The 18816-nt window shown below is 44.2% G+C and overlaps 2 protein-coding genes and 1 non-coding gene across 3 annotated transcripts in view; all 3 read right to left on the bottom strand.

The window, feature by feature from the left end:
* LOC136406534 (la-related protein 4B-like) overlaps window positions 1–3701 on the bottom strand; it is a 46976-nt gene extending 43275 nt beyond the window's left edge. The window contains 1 exon segment of the mRNA XM_066386554.1: window positions 3648–3701. Coding sequence (XP_066242651.1) covers window positions 3648–3701 — 54 coding nt within the window.
* ARL5B (ADP ribosylation factor like GTPase 5B) overlaps window positions 1–18816 on the bottom strand; it is a 403396-nt gene that overhangs the window by 213449 nt on the left and 171131 nt on the right. The window lies entirely within an intron of this gene.
* On the bottom strand, window positions 3210–3285 carry TRNAP-GGG (transfer RNA proline (anticodon GGG)). Its single transcript has one exon. It is a non-coding gene; the product is annotated as a tRNA-Pro (tRNA).

Genomic DNA, 18816 nt, shown 5'->3' with positions numbered 1-18816 from the left:
ACCGGGATCCACCCGGCACGCCCACCATGGGCGAAGCTCTGCCCACCAGGGGGCGATGCTCTGCCCCTCCAGGGCGTCGCTTTGCCGTGACCAGAGCCACTCTAGCGCCTGGGGCAGAGGCCAAGGAGCCATCCCCAGAGCCTGAGCCATCTTTGCTCCACTGGAGCCTTGGCTGCGGGAGGGGAAGAGAGAGACAGAGAGGAAGGGGGGGGGGTGGAGAAGCAAATGGGCGCTTTTCCTATGTGCCCTGGCCAGAATCGAACCCGGGTCCCCCGCACGCCAGGCCGACGCTCTACCGCTGAGCCAACCAGCCAGGGCCTTTAATATCCTTTTAATTACTTTTATATCTCTTCCATATTTTTATATTTCTATATATTTAATTACTATAACCTTATATTACTACAACAAATCAAAACCTTTAATCCAATGTACAAACAAAAAAGTCTCTGATACAAAGTCACTTATCTGGGGCATAATGGGATTCCTCTTGAGAGTGTACCACCCCACATCATGCAACAATCAAGAGTGTGGGGAAAAGCTTAGTCTTAAAACTAAGCCTTAGGCTATAAGCACCCTGCCGGCTTACAGCCTATCCCCACACCCAATGCAAACTATAAGCGAGCAAAAATATATATCATATTTACAAACTTATTTGACCAACATTCCACCCCTTTTGCTCGCTTCACAATCTAAACCACAGGTATCTTCCATGATGGTCACTGTGCAAGGAGTGGGATACATTGCATAAACAGAAACAGTACCAACTACAACAATAAGATTAACAAATCAAAAGCTATGGGCGAAATGAGAGAGCTGTCAGTGGCACCAAACGTTTTATTGGTAGCTGCTGGGGCTTTTCATCTCAGTGGCTAGAACTTCTGTTCTGGTTTAAGCTGCCACCAAAGCTCCAAAAGAATTTTATTAGACTGGCCATCCAATTTCCTCTTATCTGCTCCAACCGCAATCAAATGTACTAACATCTGTGTTTGGGTAACCTTTATAGGCCCGTTTCCCTTGTTAGTTGGGGGGGCAACATAGGCAGCAGCCCTCACTGCTTTATGATCCTGAGCGGCTTCTAGCTCTCCCAAATCTGTTACCATCTGTGTAACTGCACTGATGGGCTGCCCCACATAGGGGCCCAAGATAGCCACAAGTGACCCAAAAAGGGCTGAAGGGGCGCTAGCAAGGACAAATTCCCTCATTTTTGCTGTAAACACTTCCTCGTCTGGCCCACAGGACCCAGGGTTAAAAACAGCAATCTATTTTTTTTTTTTTTTTTAATGGGGCAACAACAATAAATCAGGATACATATATTCCAAGATAACAAGACCAGGTTATCTTGTCATTCAATTATGTTGCATACCCATCACCCAAAGTCAGATTGTCCTCTGTCACCTTCTATCTAGTTTTCTTTGTGCCCCTCCCCCTCCCCCTCCCCCTTTCCCTTTCCCTTTCCCCCCTCCCCCCGTAACCACCTCACTCTTATCAATGTCTCTTAGTTTCACTTTTATGTCCCACCTACGTATGGAATAATGCAGTTCCTGGTTTTTTCTGATTTACTTATTTTACTTTGTATCATGTTATCAAGATCCCACCATTTTGCCGTAAATGATCCGATGTCATCATTTCTTATGGCTGAGTAGTATTCCATAGTTTATATGTGCCAAATCTTCTTTATCCAGTCATCTATTGACGGGCTTTTTGGTTGTTTCCATGTCCTGGCCACTGTGAACAATGCTGCAATAAACATGGGGCTGCATGTGTCTTTATGTATCAATGTTTCTGAGTTTTGGGGGTATATACCCAGCAGAGGGATTGCTGGGTCATAAGGTAGTTCTATTTTCAGTTTTTTGAGGTGTGTCTTTACGTATCAATGTTTCTGAGTTTTGGGGGTATATACCCAGTAGAGGGATTGCTGGGTCATAAGGTAGTTCTATTTTCAGTTTTTTGAGGAACCACCATACTTTCTTCCATAATGGTTGTACTACTTTACATTCCCACCAACAGTGGATGAGGGTTCCTTTTTCTCCACAGCCTCTCCAACATTTGCTATTACCTGTCTTGTTAATAATAGCTAATCTAACAGGTGTGAGATGGTATCTCATTGCAGAAAAACAGCATTCTTCATACCTAGTTCCCAAAGGACCTTTACTAACTCACAGTAGCACTGCCACCGACTCACTGCCCCTGGCAATTCTCCAGCATTCTGCCAGACCATATAAATGGCAGCCATCACCCATTCTAATAGGGTATAGTCTTCTGGGTTGCCATGGCAGTTCTGAAGACGCTGCCTCAAGGAGGAGTGTGTGGTAATGGTGGCCAATTTCTCCATCTCTGTTCCGGAGAGCATGATGCTATCCACCTCTATGTCCCATAATTGTAGTAACCAGGCTATCAGGGATTCAGTACGTTTCTGCCTAAATTGTGCCCCCAACTCCATCAGTTCTGCCTGGGAATAGGGCCGGACCACAGAGTGTTCCATTACCTGGGCAGGAGGCTGTGGCTGCCCCAGAGGGACTCTTTGTTGTTGGGTTTTTACCTTCTTGGCGAACACTGGTCGGGCTCTCAGTGTGCGTATGGCAGCTTCAGCTTCTCATCCTCAGAAGAGGAGTTGCAAGTGCCTGCTCCCGCTAACTCAAAGCCAATCCACCGGCATGGATGCTGCTGCTCCTTTGGCGACCATCCAGAGGTTGTCAAACTTTTTATAAAAACTGCCCACTTTTGCAGTGCTGGTCAACCTGGTCCCTACTGCCTACTAGTGGGCGTTTTAGCTTTCATGGTGGGTGGTAGCAGAGCAACCAAATGGCACCCCGATTGGCCCACTATGAAAGCTGGAATGCCCGCTAGTGGGCGGTAGGGACCAGGTTGACCAGCACTGCAAAAGTGGCTGGGTTTTTTTTTTTGTATTTTTCTGAAGCTGGAAACGGGGATAGACAGTCAGACAGACTCCCGCATGCCCCCCACCGGGATCCACCCAGCACGCCCACCAGGGGGTGATGCTCTGCCCACCAGGGGGCGATGCTCTGCCCCTCCAGGGCATCACTATGTCGTGACCAGAGCCACTCTAATGCCTGGGGCAGAAGCCAAGGAGCCATCCCCAGCGCCCGGCCATCTTTGCTCCAATGGAGCCTCGCTGCAGGAGGGGAAGAGAGAGACAGAGAGGAAGGAGAGGGGGAGGGGTGGAGAAGCAGATGGGCGCTTCTCCTGTGTGCCCTGGCCGGGAATCGAACCCGGGACTTCTGCACCCCAGGCCGACGCTCTACCACTGACCCAACCAGCCAGGGCAAAAGTGGCCGGTTTTTATAAAAAGTTTGACGACCCCTGATAGGTTCCTGTGGTTACTGGCTTTTGGCCAGAAGCTGAGACTTGAGCTCTTGAATCTACTGGTGCAAATGTTTAGCTTCCAGGGAAATCTGCAACTCACGAACCCATAATTCCTTCTCCAGTGCTCACTCCAACTCCAGCCTTTTCTGCCTATTTGCAATTCATACTGAAGCTTTGGACCTCAGGCAGCTTCCTGCGCACAGAACTCCTGGTTTCCTCTTGAGTAAATAACACATAGCCCATGGCCCCTAAAAGGACAGCCATGGGGAGCCAGAGCAGCAACCAATACTCTACCCTACCCATCAAGGGTGGGGGCTCCATACCGATCTCCGAATCTTGCTGCAAACTACACCAGTTGTAAGGCCAGGAGCCGTCATCGTGGCCATTCACATGCAGGTTCCCATTGGATTCGGGCAGACGGTAAAGAAATGGCAGAGTCCGAGGATGGTGGGCCATTCTGTTTATTGGTGTCTCACCAAGACAGGCAAACCACAAGAGAAGACAAGGGAAAAGCAGAAAACCAGCTCTTCCCATGAATGGCAAGGGATCAGGGAGGCCCCTTCAATGGTGATAGCAGGAACCGAGAGAGAGCAAGCTCCTGGTCTGCCCCACTTTATAGTATAGAAATCAAAACCTTTAATCTAATATACAAACAAGAAAGTCTCTGATACAAAGTCTCTTATCTGAGGCATGATGGGATTCCTCATGAGAGTGGACCACCCCACATCATGCAACAGTCAAGGGTGTGGGGGAAAGCTTAGTCTTAAAACTAAGCCTTAGGCTATAAGCACCCTGCCCGCTTACAGCCTGTCTCCCACACCTAATGCAAACTATAAGCGAGCAAACATATATATCATATTTACAAACTTATTTGACCAACATCCCCTTCCCCTCTTCCCCTTCCTTCTTCCCCCCCCCCTTTCCCTTCTCCTTTCCAAGGTAATGACAACCTCAGCTTTCAGATTCTTCATTTTTCAGGTGGAGAAAACAAGGCCCAGAGAGGTTAGGAACCACAAAGTACCTTCTGCTTTTTTCCCTGCAGTGGTTGACACACCTTGGCTGGCGAACCACGTGCTAACTCAACTCGTGCCTCTCCCACGCTGTTGACCCTGCAGCGAGTCTCCCTGTTGCCTGACCTACTGCACCCCCCGCCCTACCTGCACCTGCACACCAGCATGTAGTATTTTGTAGTTGAGCCACACTTAAGGGGCCAAAGAGCCGCTTTGTATTTATTTAGAATAAGAATCTGTGTGTAGGCGCAATCCCTGTTCTTCCATTATTTTAAATAGAAGAAATATCAGGCATGGCAAGTTAAAAAAAAAAAAGGAAAAGAAAGAGAAAGAAGGGAAGGAAAAAAGAAAGGGAGGGAGGGAAGGGGGAAGGGAGGAAAAGAAGGGGGGATGGGAGGGAAGGGAATGGAAGGGAGGGAGGGAGGGAGGAAGGAAGGAAGGAAGGAAGACAAGAATGTGTTGCTGTGATGGACCTATTTCATCTATCACCTCTGAACATCTAATTCTTCCAGATCCACAACTCACACTCTTATTCGACAACACTTAGTGTACCAATTTTACTCCTCCCTGCCCCTGCCTTTGAAATACTTGTCTACTTTCTAGTTCACTGCCATTTAATTTTTGTAGATTTTTCTAACTGCTGTGAGGAAAGCAGTTGATCTAGAATTTAGATGGCCATTAATGGGCAAGATACTTCTCTGGCCTGTTATCAGGGCACTCAGAAACCCAAATTATAGTGGAAAGATATTGATGTCATTCTAATGGGAGAAATTGCAGGCATCTCTCTAACAGCACAGACAGAGGCAGACCCCAAGGCTGCACAAGTCCCACTCCGATAGCCCAACTCATGTCCCACATAAAGAGTTACCTCTGCCAGTTCCGTTGCCATCACTATCGTCACACATGGGAGCTGCTCCACATTTGAATCTGGCCCAGCTGGAGAAGAATCAACCATGTAACAAGTACCTCCAAGCTTTTCTTCCTTAAAATCTTCCTTAAAAGTGCTATCCTAGAACTTCAATGGCTTCTACCCCTCATCCATCTTTTGCTACTGATCTTCTTTCTAAAATCTCCACTGTTACTATGCCAAACTACTAAAAGCACAAATTTAATGCTGTAATTTGTTTAGCTAATTTACTAGCTGTTTCCATCATTCAGATACAACAGGCCCAAGTAAAAAATTCAAATTCTGTCTCTGATGACATATAAGAGCCAAAATATAGCTTTGCCAATGCTTACTGAATACCATATGAAAAAAATATCCTGATTTATCTATTTTTCTTAGAAATTAGTAGGCACACTCCCTACATTTACAGGATTCCACTCTGCAGTAAGACCTGGAATTGCAGATTGAGGCTTTCATCTCAGTACTTGTAAGTGTTGGAATCCATTGAAGTCTGAAAGAGCAGAGTAACAGGCTTTATGGAAAGGAAGAAAGGAACCCTGTTGAGCACTTCTCCCTGGGAGAAGAGTGCTGGTTATAGACTAGAGGTGAATTATATGAATTATATAGTGTTGGGAGAGCCTGAGGGGATACTGAGGCAAAAGTTCTGGTATGTTCCCTTTTATGGTTTTAGAATTTCAGCTTTCTGGAATGCTCCTCCATGGGGCAGGTTGACAGCTTCTTGGAATTCCTCTGTCTCCGGGGCTATGGTCCAGTAAGGGTGAGGTCTGACAGATAAGCAGAACATCAAGAGGGCAGTTTGGAATTCACATATCTATCAGTAAGGCCAGTAGCCAAGGCCACCATTCCAGCCGCCTGGCCCATGCAGGTTCACATTTGATTTGGACAAATGGTAATGAAACAACAGAGCCAAGAACTGGTGGGCCATTACCTTTAATCCTAGCTGGTACCTGGCAGGCAAGAAATACACACAGTGGGAAAACACTTTCCTTTCCATTCAGGGCTCCCAAAGCCACTGACTTATCTGAGTATTCCTAGAATCAAGGTTTCTAGCTCACCAGCCTTACTCACCTCTGTTCCCCATCTCCTTCTCTCTGCACAAACTGGCTTCTCCTTCAGCACTCCACCATCATGGCTGCCTCTCTCTTATAATGCTAGTTTTAGGAACTGTAAAGCCAGTGGCCACAGCCATCATCACAGCCACTTGGCCCATGCAGGTTCACATTAGATTCGGACAGACGGTAATGAAACAATGGAGCCAAGAACTTGTGGGCCATTAGCTTTAATCCTAGCTTGCACTGGCAGGCAAGTAAAAACACACACTGGGCTCCAAAACCCACTCATTCAGTGCTCACAAAGCTACTGACTTATCCGAGTTTCCTAGAATCAAAGGGTTCTAGCTCACCAGCCTTATTCACCTCTGTTCCCCATCTCCTTCTCTCTGCACAAACTGGCTTCTTCTTCAACCCTCTGCCATCTTGGATGCTTCTTCTGGCCTCCTCCATGTGGCCTCTCTCTGCTCTCCTCTCTAATGCTAATCTCAGGCACTAAGAGAGAGCAAGCTCCCGGTCTGCTCCATTTTATAGTGCAGAAATCAAAACCTTTAATCCAATATACAAAATAGGGAAGTCTCTGATACAAAGTCACTTCTCTGAGGCATAATGGGATTCCTCATAAGAGTGCACCACCCTACAGCAAAACGGGTGGGAAAGGCTTAGTCCCAAAACCAAGCCCCAGGCTACAGGGATCCTGCCTGCCCACAGTCTGCCTCCAACACACATTAATATCACCTGGACAATGGGCTTCCACGTGAGCAGCGCCATCTTTAACAAAGTGAGCATAATATATCTTATCTGCCCAACAGGAACCAAGAGAGAGAGCTGTTGCACTCGCCGGGTAAAACAAACACTGGAGACGTTTGGAGAGTTTCAGACAAAGTTTTATGGCCAAGAGAAAAAGAAATAAAACAAAACAAAACAAAACAAACCTGCACAGGGGTGAACTCAGGTGGCAGTCACAAGAGTCACACCGAGCGCCTACAGTCTAGGGATTTTTATAGCGTAGCAAGCAAGCGGTTCATACAGAAGTGAATTTTGTGTTTAGCAATTGGCTAGGGAGGTCGTGCGCAGTTACAGGGGGGGGGGTATTACTCAGTGGAGAATTTCAAACATAAACTTCTGATAAGGGTCTCTGACTCAATGCAGGATGTTGCTGAACTCTTTGTTCTCAGCGTCACAGGGACCTTGTACACTCTTGGCAGCCCCAGCATGTCAGTACTCCCTGAATCTAACATTCCCCCATCCTGGGAATGAGCTGTACTTACTAGACTAGTTCCTTTGGAGTTATTTCCAAAGCCCATTAATGTATTTTATGGCCTTTATTCGAATGTCACATTTCCTCCTCTTCTTTGTACTAGTTAAATCATTAACTATAATAGAGATTCTTCGACTACACTAAGGCGTTGGTAGGGCTGAGATAAAACCATTATTTTGACTGTTTCTATTCTTTCTTTAATAAAAGTAAATAACTTGTTAAGGATTATGGGCCCAATAGTGAGGGCCAACAACAGTATTAACAATGGTCCCGCTAGTGTAGTTATCAATGTAGTTAGCCAAGGTGACAGTTTGAATATAGAAGTGAACCAATCTAAGTTGTTATTATTTTGCTGAATGTGCTCTGCTAACTGTTTTATCTTATCTATTTTATCCTGGATTTCATTACTGTTATCAGTTAAATTAAAACAACACATTCCTTTTACTTTTTCACAACCCTGGTGGTGAAATAACAATAGATAATCAATAGCTGCCCGATTATCTAAAATAGCTTGACATAATTGCTGCTGTTCATTATTTAAAAGAGCTAATGCTTGAGACATTTCATTGATGCTTTTAGCTAAGTTACAAGCTAAATGCTGGATTTGTCTATGATTGTAAGCACCCCATACTAGATTCCCTACAACACTTAAAATTATGGCATATCCTTCCGTTTCTGACAATAATCGTACTTTATCATGACATTCAGGTCCTACAGGGAGGGAGGCAGCACGCCTACTGCGAAGAGTGGTATTGTGCTCAAGAAGTAGCAAATCATTCTTATTAGGTAAGAAAGTAGCAATCCTAGATAAACAACAAGTGGTGTCAGTAAGATTAGGGGGAATATAATTATACGTCATAGAGTTACAAGTAAAGAACCGTCCAGTAGGCAGGGTAACATAGCCATAAATGGAAGGGTATTTGATAGTATTATTACAGGGTAAAAAACCAGGGATTGTCTTACAATTTTTGCTACAATTAACAAAAAGAACACAAGTATCATTGGGTACAATAATGCTATGGGGAGTATGAATCTGTAATACATGGCTTGGCAACTGATAAGAAGCTTTTCCCCAGTTTGCTAAATCTAGATAAGTTACAATTTTATTAGGGATACTGGAGAAGAAAGTTAAATTCCTTATGTCAGCTGCCGGTTTACATACCGGATGTAGACATTTTCCTAGCATGAAATGAGTATGACTATCCTGTTCAAGGCAAAACGATGAGACATTTAGGATGCGTGCTAAAGCTACCCATAAATTCTCTGGATGATTCAGGGTTTCCTGGAAAGCAGGTACTGGTTTAATACTGTACAACATATAAAAGAAAACCATTGCTACGATTCAGGTAAGAACCACACTTTTAAGGGATTGTGGGGATCTGCTTTGACTCTCCATTTTGCTTTCTTTAAGCCCGGTTCTTGAGCCAATTTTACATGTGATAGATGAATCCAGTAAGGTTTTTCAGCTATCCTCACAGCCATGGGCGTGCTGAACAGTACCTGGAACGGTCCTTGCCACCGAGCGTCAAGGTTCCCGCGACGGTGGTTAAGAATCCATACCCATTGTCCTGGCTCCGGTGGAGTTGGCAGTGGAAGTCCTTTGAGTTGGTCCTTCTGCTGGTCTCTAAGCACCCGTACTTCTGCACGTATCAGTTGTAATGCCTGTAAGGACTTTAGAAAACTTTGATTAGAAACCTCAATTTCTTCCCTCGTTATTTGTGGAACCAAAGGAGTTGGTTGTCCATACATTAACTCATAAGGAGTCCATTTTCCTGTATAAGGTGTATTTCGAACCCTATATAGTGCAAAAGGGAGTAGCTCTACCCAATTTTCGCCAGTCTCCTCTCTTAACTTAATTATAGTCTCTTTAAGGGTCCTATTCATCCTCTTGACTTGCCCTGAACTTTGAGGCCGATAAATGCAATGTAATTTCCAATTGATGCCTAATCTTTTTGCCAATTCCTGTGATATTTTGGACACAAAAGCAGGTCCATTATCTGACCCCACAGCAATGGGAATGCCATATCGTGGAATGATTTCTCTCAAAAGTATTTTACAAACTGTTAAAGCAGTTTCTCCTTTTGTTGGAAAAGCCTCAGTCCATCCAGTAAAGGTGTCTATTAGAACAAGCAAATATTTGTAGCCTAATTTCCCTGGAGGCATTTCGGTAAAGTCTACTTCCCATAGTTCTCCAGGAGCTTTTCCTCGGTGCCTGATGAGAGGAGGTAATTTCTTATTGGCAGCATTTACTTTGGCGCAGGCCTGACACCTAACACAACAGAGTGTATGATATCTCTGATTTCTGCTCCCTCATAATATTTTCTTACTAAATGTTCTAGTTTTTGTTGTCCTAAGTGGGAGCTGCTATGTATTTCTTGAATTATTTGTCTTAACACTCCTTGTGGTAGGTATATTCTGCTGTCTGGTAATTCTATCCATCCCTGTTTACTTTTCTTACCCCCTAGTTGCTTACCTTTCTCTTCTTCCTTTGGCTCATACCTTGGTTCTATTTGTAAACTAGGGGGTGGGATGAGCAGCAGTTGGTTAGTGTGTTCCTCCTCTTCTGCTGCATTCCGTGTCGCTTGATCAGCAAAATGGTTTCCTTTTACTATAGGGGAATCCCCCTTTTGATGTCCTTTGCAATGTATTATTGCCACCTTTTTGGGCAACCAAATGTCTTCTAATAGAGCTAAAATCTCATTCTTGTTTTTAATTTCCTTTCCTGCAGTAGTCAACAACCCACGCTCCCGGTAGATGGCGCCATGTACATGGGCAGTGGCAAAGGCATATCTACTGTCTGTATAGATGTTGGCACTTTTCCCTTCAGCAATTCTAAGGGCCTGTGTGAGTCCGATAAGCTTGGCCCGTTGTGCAGATGTGCCTTTAGGCAGTGCCTTTTTCCATAACACAGTGTCTTGAGTGGTCACCGCAGTTCCAGCATACCTTTGCCCATCCCGAACATAGCTACTTCCATCTGTGAACAAAGTTAAATCTGCCTTCTTGTAGGCCTGATCCCGTAGATCGGGTCTGGCTCCTGTAATGGTGTCTAATATTTGTCCACAGTTATGGATCACCAATGGGTCTGGCAACGGGAGCAATGTAGCAGGATTCAAGGCTGTTGTTTTCAAAAATTGTATCACGGGGGGGTTCAACAACTGTGCCTGGTACTGTGTTAGTCGGGCATTCGAGATCCACCTATCCGGTGGGGCCCGCAGCACTTGTTCTAAATAGTGCTCTCCAATGACCTGAATGTCTTGACCCAAAGTCAGTTTACTGGCCTCCTTAACAAGGATGGAGGTAGCAGCAAGTGCTCTTAAACAATTTGGCCAACCTGATGACACAGGATCTAGTCTTCTGGACAGATAGGCTATTGGTCTTTTCCAAGGTCCCAGTTCTTGACAGAGGACCCCTAGAGCAATGCCCTTTTTCTCAGTCACAAATAGCTGAAAAGACTTAGACAAGTCTGGCAGGGTTAATGCCGGGGCTGCAACTAGGGCCTCCTTGAGTTTTTGAAAAGACTCTCGAGCCTCCTCTGTCCATACAAATTGTTCCTCTTTTCCCCGTGTTAACTCATGCAAAGGTTTGGCCAGCTCTGCAAATCCTAGTATCCAAAGTCTGCAATATCCCATGGCACCTAAAAATTCTCGTACTTGCCTCTTACTTACAGGCTCAGGAATCTGTAATATAGTCTGAATTCTTTGGCTAGACAAGCCACGTTGTCCCCCCCTCAAGTCATACCCCAAGTAACTCACGGTTTGGGTGACAATTTGGGCCTTCTTAGCAGATACTCGATAGCCCATCCGTTGCAGTTCTTGGAGTAGTTCCAATGTAGCTTCTCGGCAACTCTCCTGGTTCGGGGCTGCGATAAGGAGATCGTCCACATACTGCAGCAGCACAATTGAAGAGTGGCCGGCTCGAAACTCCTGTAAGTCTTTGCACAAAGCCTCATTAAATATGGTTGGTGAATTCTTAAAACCCTGAGGGAGCCTGGTCCAAGTGTATTGGCCTGAAAGTCCATTCTCAGGATCATTCCACTCAAAGGCAAACATTTCCTGACTTTGCTTTGCTAATGGAATGCAAAAGAAGGCATCTTTCAAATCTAATACTGAATAAAAAACATGAGTCGGTGGCAATGAACTCAATAGGGTATAGGGGTTTGGCACAGTAGGATGTATGGTCTCTACCCGAGCATTCACTTCACGCAGGTCCTGCACTGGGCGATAGTCCTGAGTTCCGGGCTTTTGTACTGGCAGCAGAGGAGTGTCCCAGGCAGATTGGCACTCCCGGAGAATCCCGGCTCCCAATAAGCGCCTCAAGTGCTGTGCTATGCCCTGTTTAGCCCGAGCGGGTACAGGATACTGTCTGATGCGTACTGGGCTGGCATCGCTCCGCAACAGCCCTACTACAGGCGGCTGATGTACTGCCAAGCCCGGAGGATTGTTTTCTGCCCAAACTCCAGGAATCTGCTGCTTTACTTCCTCGGGGACGCTCGTAAACCCGCTCTTACCTTCCTGGAGGGAGGCAATCAGGTATTCTTCTGATATTGGCACAGTCACTAATACCTTGCCTTCTGTATTCTTCTCCTGGCTGAAGGTTATTGTTGCTTGAAATTTTTGCAACAAATCTCGTCCCAGCAGCGGGTAAGGGCAGTCTGGAATAATCAGGAATGAATGAGTAATAGTCCCCCGCGCCAGGTCTGTAATCCGAGCAGTGGCTCGAGGATATGAGACAGCTTCGCCAGTGACCCCTATTACCTTTGTGGATTCCTTTTGTAATGTCCCAAGTGGTCTCTTTAGGACGGAATAAGTGGCCCCCGTGTCAACTAGGAAGGTAGTTGGTTTCCCCTCAATTGACAGTGTGACCATAGGCTCCTGGGGGCCAACAGAAATGGAGCCTTGGCCCCGTCAATCTAATTGGAGCAAAACTTGTGAGCTTTGTTCCTGATTTACGGCCTGTAGTTTAAGGCAATCTTTCTTCCAATGACCTTTTTCTTTGCAATAAGCACACTGGTCTTTATCTAGTTGCTTCTGCGGGAAAGTTCCCTTCCTTCCCTTAAAGGGCTGCTGTTTCCCTTTTGGTCCTTTTGATTGTTGTGCTGCTAAGAGTAGTTTTACAGCTGCTCTCCCTAACTCAGGGTCATCACGATTGACATAGACTCTCTGTGCTATTTCTAATAGTTCACTCCTATTCTTTCCCTCAAATCCTTCTATTTTCTGGAGCTTCTTTCTAATGTCTGGGGTTGCCTGAGTGACGAAGGCTATGTTTATTAGCCTCCGATTTTCCTCTGCCTCAGGATCAATAGGGGTATAAACCCGGTAGGCCTCCATTAGCCGCTCTAAATATGCAGCAGGGGACTCATCCCTACCCTGAATTACCTCACCTACCTTACTAAAGTTGGTTGGTTTCTTAGCAGCTGCCTTTATTCCCCTTAATAGAGCCCGGCGATATTGGGTAAGTGATTCCCTATCCCTGATATTGTTTGGATCCCAACTGGGGGGGTTCCTGGGGAGCGTCCTCTCTAGTTCCCTTTCAGTGCCCCCATCTTCCTTAAATACTTTTTCAGCTTCTTGGCCGATGCGGGTTCTTTCTTCCGTTGTGAACAGAGTGTGCAAAAGCTGCTGACAATCATCCCAAGTTGGTTGATGGGTCCTGAAAACAGTCTCAAGCAAAGAAATTAACCCCTGGGGTTTCTCTGAAAACGACGGGGTCTGCTGTTTCCAATTATAAAGGTCACTAGTAGAGAAAGGAATATAAATCATTCGGGACGGTGCGTGTGGTCCTTCATCTAGTGGGGGCAGCACCTCCCTAAGAGGTAACATTGGGGCACTTCCAGCAAAGGGAGGTTGAGCATAAGGGGTTCCCCCCCGAGTGTGGGGAGGACTCTGGACATTCTTGGGCACAGTTGAATCCGGCTCCCTGGGCTTCTGATAAGGAGGAGGATAATTTACAGGGTCTACTATATCCTCAGTAACGTCAGGAAGGACCGGATACGATTTGGGAGGCTCTTTTTCAGGTGCAGGTGGAGCGGAGGGAGGGCGAGGCTTAATGTCCACTGCGCTCACACAAATAGCTCTCTTAACCTTTTGATTAGCTTTTATGCACCTCTTAATGTACCCAGGTTTGTCTGTAGCTATATCTATCCAAATATCTATATACACATATTGATCTGGATGAGGCACCTGATATATAATGGCTCTTACTGCAAAAACTATGGGCAGATCAAAGGTTACTTCAGATGGCCATCCAACCTTAAGAGATGGCCACTCCACTTGGCTTAAGGTCCGGAGAGTTTCTCGATCGGGTGGAGGTCCCCCATAACCCTGAGCTCTCTTCTGAAAATCAGAGAAGTTACTTAAAATGCAATCAAGAGGGGATTTAAGTGTAGATTCTTGCTGTCCCATCTCGCGGTATTTGTTCTTCTTAGCCAGGTATGCTTCTAATCCTACAAAGACAACACACAGGATTCCCCACCCTATAAGCAGGGTGATCCAGATAGATGAACATTGATCACACTGTACTGGCAAACAAATTAACACCAAACACAACAGTGCAGCAAATCCCAGGAGGGCAATACACAAAATTTCCCACACAGTCATTCAGACTAAACAAACAACCAGACAGCAGCGCGGCGCGACGCGAGTGAGCTCACTACTTTAAAACGATCCATCGATTTCAAACAGAAACCTCGGCCGGCAGCGTCCTGCCCTTGGCCCGAGTGTCTGGGCGGGTCTCTGACAGCGTCCTGTCTGCCACCACAGACTGCAAATGCTCCGGAGCCAGATTACAGAAACAAGGAATTCCACAACAAAATACTCACCAGCTTGAGCTGTTCCGCCTGTCCCCAGCCAAAATTCCCGTAATGGAAATCCCAGGACGAGCCCCCATAAATGTTGCACTCACCAGGTAAAACAAACACTGGAGACGTTTGGAGAGTTTCAGACAAAGTTTTATGGCCAAGAGAAAAAGAAAAAAAACAAATAAAACAAACCTGCACAGGGGTGAACTCAGGTGGCAGTCACAAGAGTCACACCGAGCGCCTACAGTCTAGGGATTTTTATAGCGTAGCAAGCAAGCGGTTCATACAGAAGCGAATTTTGTGTTTAGCAATTGGCTAGGGAGGTCGTGCGCCGTTACGGGGGGGGGTATTACTCAGTGGAGAATTTCAAACATAAACTTCTGATAAGGGTCTCTGACTCAATGCAGGATGTTGCTGAACTCTTTGTTCTCAGCATCACAGGGACCTTGTACACTCTTGGCAGCCCCAGCATGTCAGTACTCCCTGAATCTAACATTCCCCCATCCTGGGAATGAGCTGTACTTACTAGACTAGTTCCTTTGGAGTTATTTCCAAAGCCCATTAATGTATTTTATGGCCTTTATTCGAATGTCACAAGAACCTCTGGTCTGCCCCATTTTATAGTGTAGAAATCAAAACTTTTAAGCCAGTATATAAATAAGGAAGTCTCTGATACAAAGCCACTTATCTGAGGCATAAATGAGATTCCTTATAAGAGTGCACCACCCCACATCATGCAACAGTCAAGGGTGTGGGGAAAAGCTTATTGAGAAGATTTTAGGATTAAAAGGCTATAAGGACTCTGCCTGCTTACAGCCTGTCCCCACACCCAATGCACACTATAAGTGAGCAAAAATATATATCATATTTGCAAACTAATTTGATCCACAGTACTCATTTTCCAGCCTGCTCCATTTGGGCTTTCATCTCAGTACTCATTTTCCAGCCTGCTCCATTTGGTGATGTGGGTTTTTTTCTAGAAATTGAGCAATTGTCAGTCATCCTTGTATTTCACTGGACTAGCTCCTTGCCAATAAGTTATTTTCTGATGCGCTGATCGTGTAAGTAATGTATGGAGAGAGCCACAAGCTGTGTCTCAGTGTGTCATAAAGAGTTTGGGAAAATCCAACAGACGGTGGTAAGCAAAAGAAAACTTAGGAAGTTCAAGTGAAAATGACTCAGACAAATATGCTAATTTACTGACTCCACCAGGACCTGCTGTTCCTGAGAACAGATTTTCCCTGCTGTTTTGTCTATGCTCACTTTTGACTTTTATGTCATGTTTGTGACTGTAGATTGCCACGGGTCCCACCCTTCACAGCCAGGGTTGGTGTGGCTTTGGTGACAGAGAAGAGCATCCAGGCAGGAAGGCCAGGCTTGACTCAACAGGAACTGTTCTCACAGTCAAGCCAAACAGAGCTCCTGCTTTGTATGTGTGTGGCAGGGGGAGTGGGCTTGGGGGGTATGAAAGTCACTTCCCCAGAATCACTGAGAAGACAAAACAAGCTCATGGCAGAATTGATCCTAATCAAGATGTCAAACTACACATCTGGGCTGGTTTGTGAAACAAAAATAGGATCAGTGTAAGGCAGGTTGTTTGTTTCATAGGCTACTTGGGAAAGAAGGTTGTCTTTTACCCACATGGGGGTGCCTTCAGGAACCATTGGTCATGTGAGAATTACATTTTGGTCAGGAGAAAATCCTTCCCAGAACCTCTGAAGCAGTACCTGCTTTGATAACTGAAACCTTGTCACAGGGAAGGCTAGGAGGAGAAACCTGAGGCCCCAGGGACAGAATAGAACCAACACTTGTCTTAGAAGCTCTCATGGGAAAACCCTATGGGTCATTGAGTCCCCAAGACCAAACAGGCTGCTCCTTTCGTCCTTTCCCTTTCCTGTGGGGACAAGCAGCAGTGGAGGCCGCTGGGGGAAGAGGAAGGAGGTGCTGGAGGGGTAAACTGAGGTGACAGCAATGCGAACAAGAGATTGGCATCATAGAGGAGGCTGAGTGAATGAGTCAGAATATTGAGGTTAATGATAGCCAGGTTTCTCACTGTTGGACAAGGAACTTACAGATGCAGAAAGTGGGAAGGCTATAAAAACCCAGGTGTTAAATTTGAATTCAAGTGATTAGTGTGAAGACATGACTTTTAGTATGTACATATACATGAGAAGAGATATAGACTTGTGGTAGTTGTGTATATATGTGTGCATATGTATGAAGACACATTTACACATATATTTTTTTCTAGCTGATTCTAATTCTGGGGCAGAGAACATACAAGCTGGGCAGCTTTTTGGTCAGAAAGTAAATAAGCACTCAAGATGAATTTTTTAAAAAACCAGAATGGGCATATGTGAAAGGGGTATAGGAGCCAACCTAAAATAGCTCCTAATGCCCAGATCCGGGACTATTTGAGCAAGAAAATAAGTCATAGTAGGATATCATAACAACCTACAGAATAAAATAAATATCTATGATATAAGTAAATGATTGAATACATAAATAAATGGGGACCAATATTTTTTACAGAATTACTTTGAATAAGTGTAGAAGGAATGAGAGATGCAGAAAAGCATCATTAGAATTCCATAGGAATTGTTGCTGCAGGAAAATTCCACTAATGGATGCTAGAAGTAGTGGGCCGAATTTTAAGGAGAAATAGGACATTAGCATAGCCTTAAAGTAACACCCTAAAATATTTATTAATTATTATGGTACCTGTTAATTATTATGGTTCCAGGAGGTGGAGTTTAATTACCCTCCTTTCAGTGTGGTCTGGATTTAGTGACTAGGTTCTAATGAACAGAACATGGAATGGGACAAAACAGAAACCTGGCAGACACCACCTTACTCAAGAGATCAAGGTTCCCATCACCCATATGAGTCATGTTGATATCAAGTACCCACTAATATGTCAAGATGAGAAGGGCGTGTTACCTCTGTGGTATTCTTCCCAAAAGTCTATAACCCTACTCAAATTAATCATGAGATATCATCAGACAGACACAAATTGAAAATTATTCTACAAAATAATCTGTCTGGTACTCAAAGTCATAAAAATAAAGAAGGACAGAGAAACAAGAAAAGATTAATGGACATCCAGGAACCATGATAACTGAATGTAACGTGTTATCCTAGACTGGATCCTGAAACAAAAGGACATTATTGAAAAAGTTGGTCAAATATTAATAGTCTGAAGTTTAGTTAATAGATTTGTTCCAATGTTAATTTCTTAGTTTTGATCATGTACCATGGTAATGTGAGATGTTAAGATTAAGAAAAACTCGAGGAAGGGTAAACAATAGCTCTCTCTCAACTCTGAAATTCTTCTGTACATCTAAAATGATCTTAAAGTTAAAATGCTTTTTAAGAGACTAGAAAATAATCAAGCCAGTTGGTGTTTGACAGTGGAAACACACACACATGCCCTTCTTTGGTCTCACAGATGATATTTATAGTCATTTTAAAATTTTAACTAAATTTTTTTTAATTTAAATGATTGACCCAGGTTAAGAGAATGATAAGGAAAACCACAGACCAACAGAAACTATTTGTAAAAGACATATTTGATAAAGGACTGTTATCCAATATATATAATGATCTCTTAAAAGTCAAAACATAAGGGCCCTGGCCAGATAGCTAGGTTGGTTGGAACATCGTCCCAGAGCATGGAGGTTTCCAATTCGATTCCTTGGTCAGGGCACATACAGGAGCAGCCCAACGTATCTGTCTCTTTCTCTCTCTCCCTGCCTCTCGCAAAAGAAAAAAAAAAGAAAAAAAAACTCAACAAGAAAGCAAACAAATCAATTAAAAAATAGCAGAAGAACTGAATAGCCATCTCACCAAAGAAGATATACAGAAAACAAAAATCATATGGAAAGATGCTTGACATCAAATACCATTAGAGAATTGTAAATTAAATAATTGCAAACTAGATACCACTATACACCTATTAGAATGCGTAAAATCCAAAACACTGACAAATGCTGCTGAGATTATAGAACAATAAGAACTCTCATTCATTGCTGGTGGGAATGCAAAATGGTACAGCCAGTTTCTTACAAAACTAAATATAATCTTAATCAAGACAGAAGTTGTACTCTCCAGTATTTACTCACATGATTTAAAAACTTATGTCCACACAAAGATCCTTACATCAGTTTTTATAGCAGCTTTATTCGTAATTGCCAAAACTTGGAAGCAACCAAGATGTCCTTCAGTAGATGAATGGGTAAATAAAGTGTGACCCATCCAGACAATGAAATATTATTTAATGTTAAAAATAATTGAGACGTCAAGACATGAAATAACATTGAGAAACCTTAAATGCATATTTCTAAATGAAGGACAGTAACCTGAAAAGGCTATATATTGTATGATACTATCTGTGTGACGTTCTGGAAAAGACAGAACTATGGAGACATCAGTTTACAGACAACTGTAAAAACATCAGTTGATGCCAGAGA

Source organism: Saccopteryx leptura, chromosome 5, assembly GCF_036850995.1.
Source record: "Saccopteryx leptura isolate mSacLep1 chromosome 5, mSacLep1_pri_phased_curated, whole genome shotgun sequence".
Taxonomy (NCBI): Eukaryota; Metazoa; Chordata; class Mammalia; order Chiroptera; family Emballonuridae; genus Saccopteryx; species Saccopteryx leptura.
The sequence above is the reverse complement of the archived record's forward strand: the minus strand, read 5'-3'. Positions and strand labels throughout refer to the sequence as shown.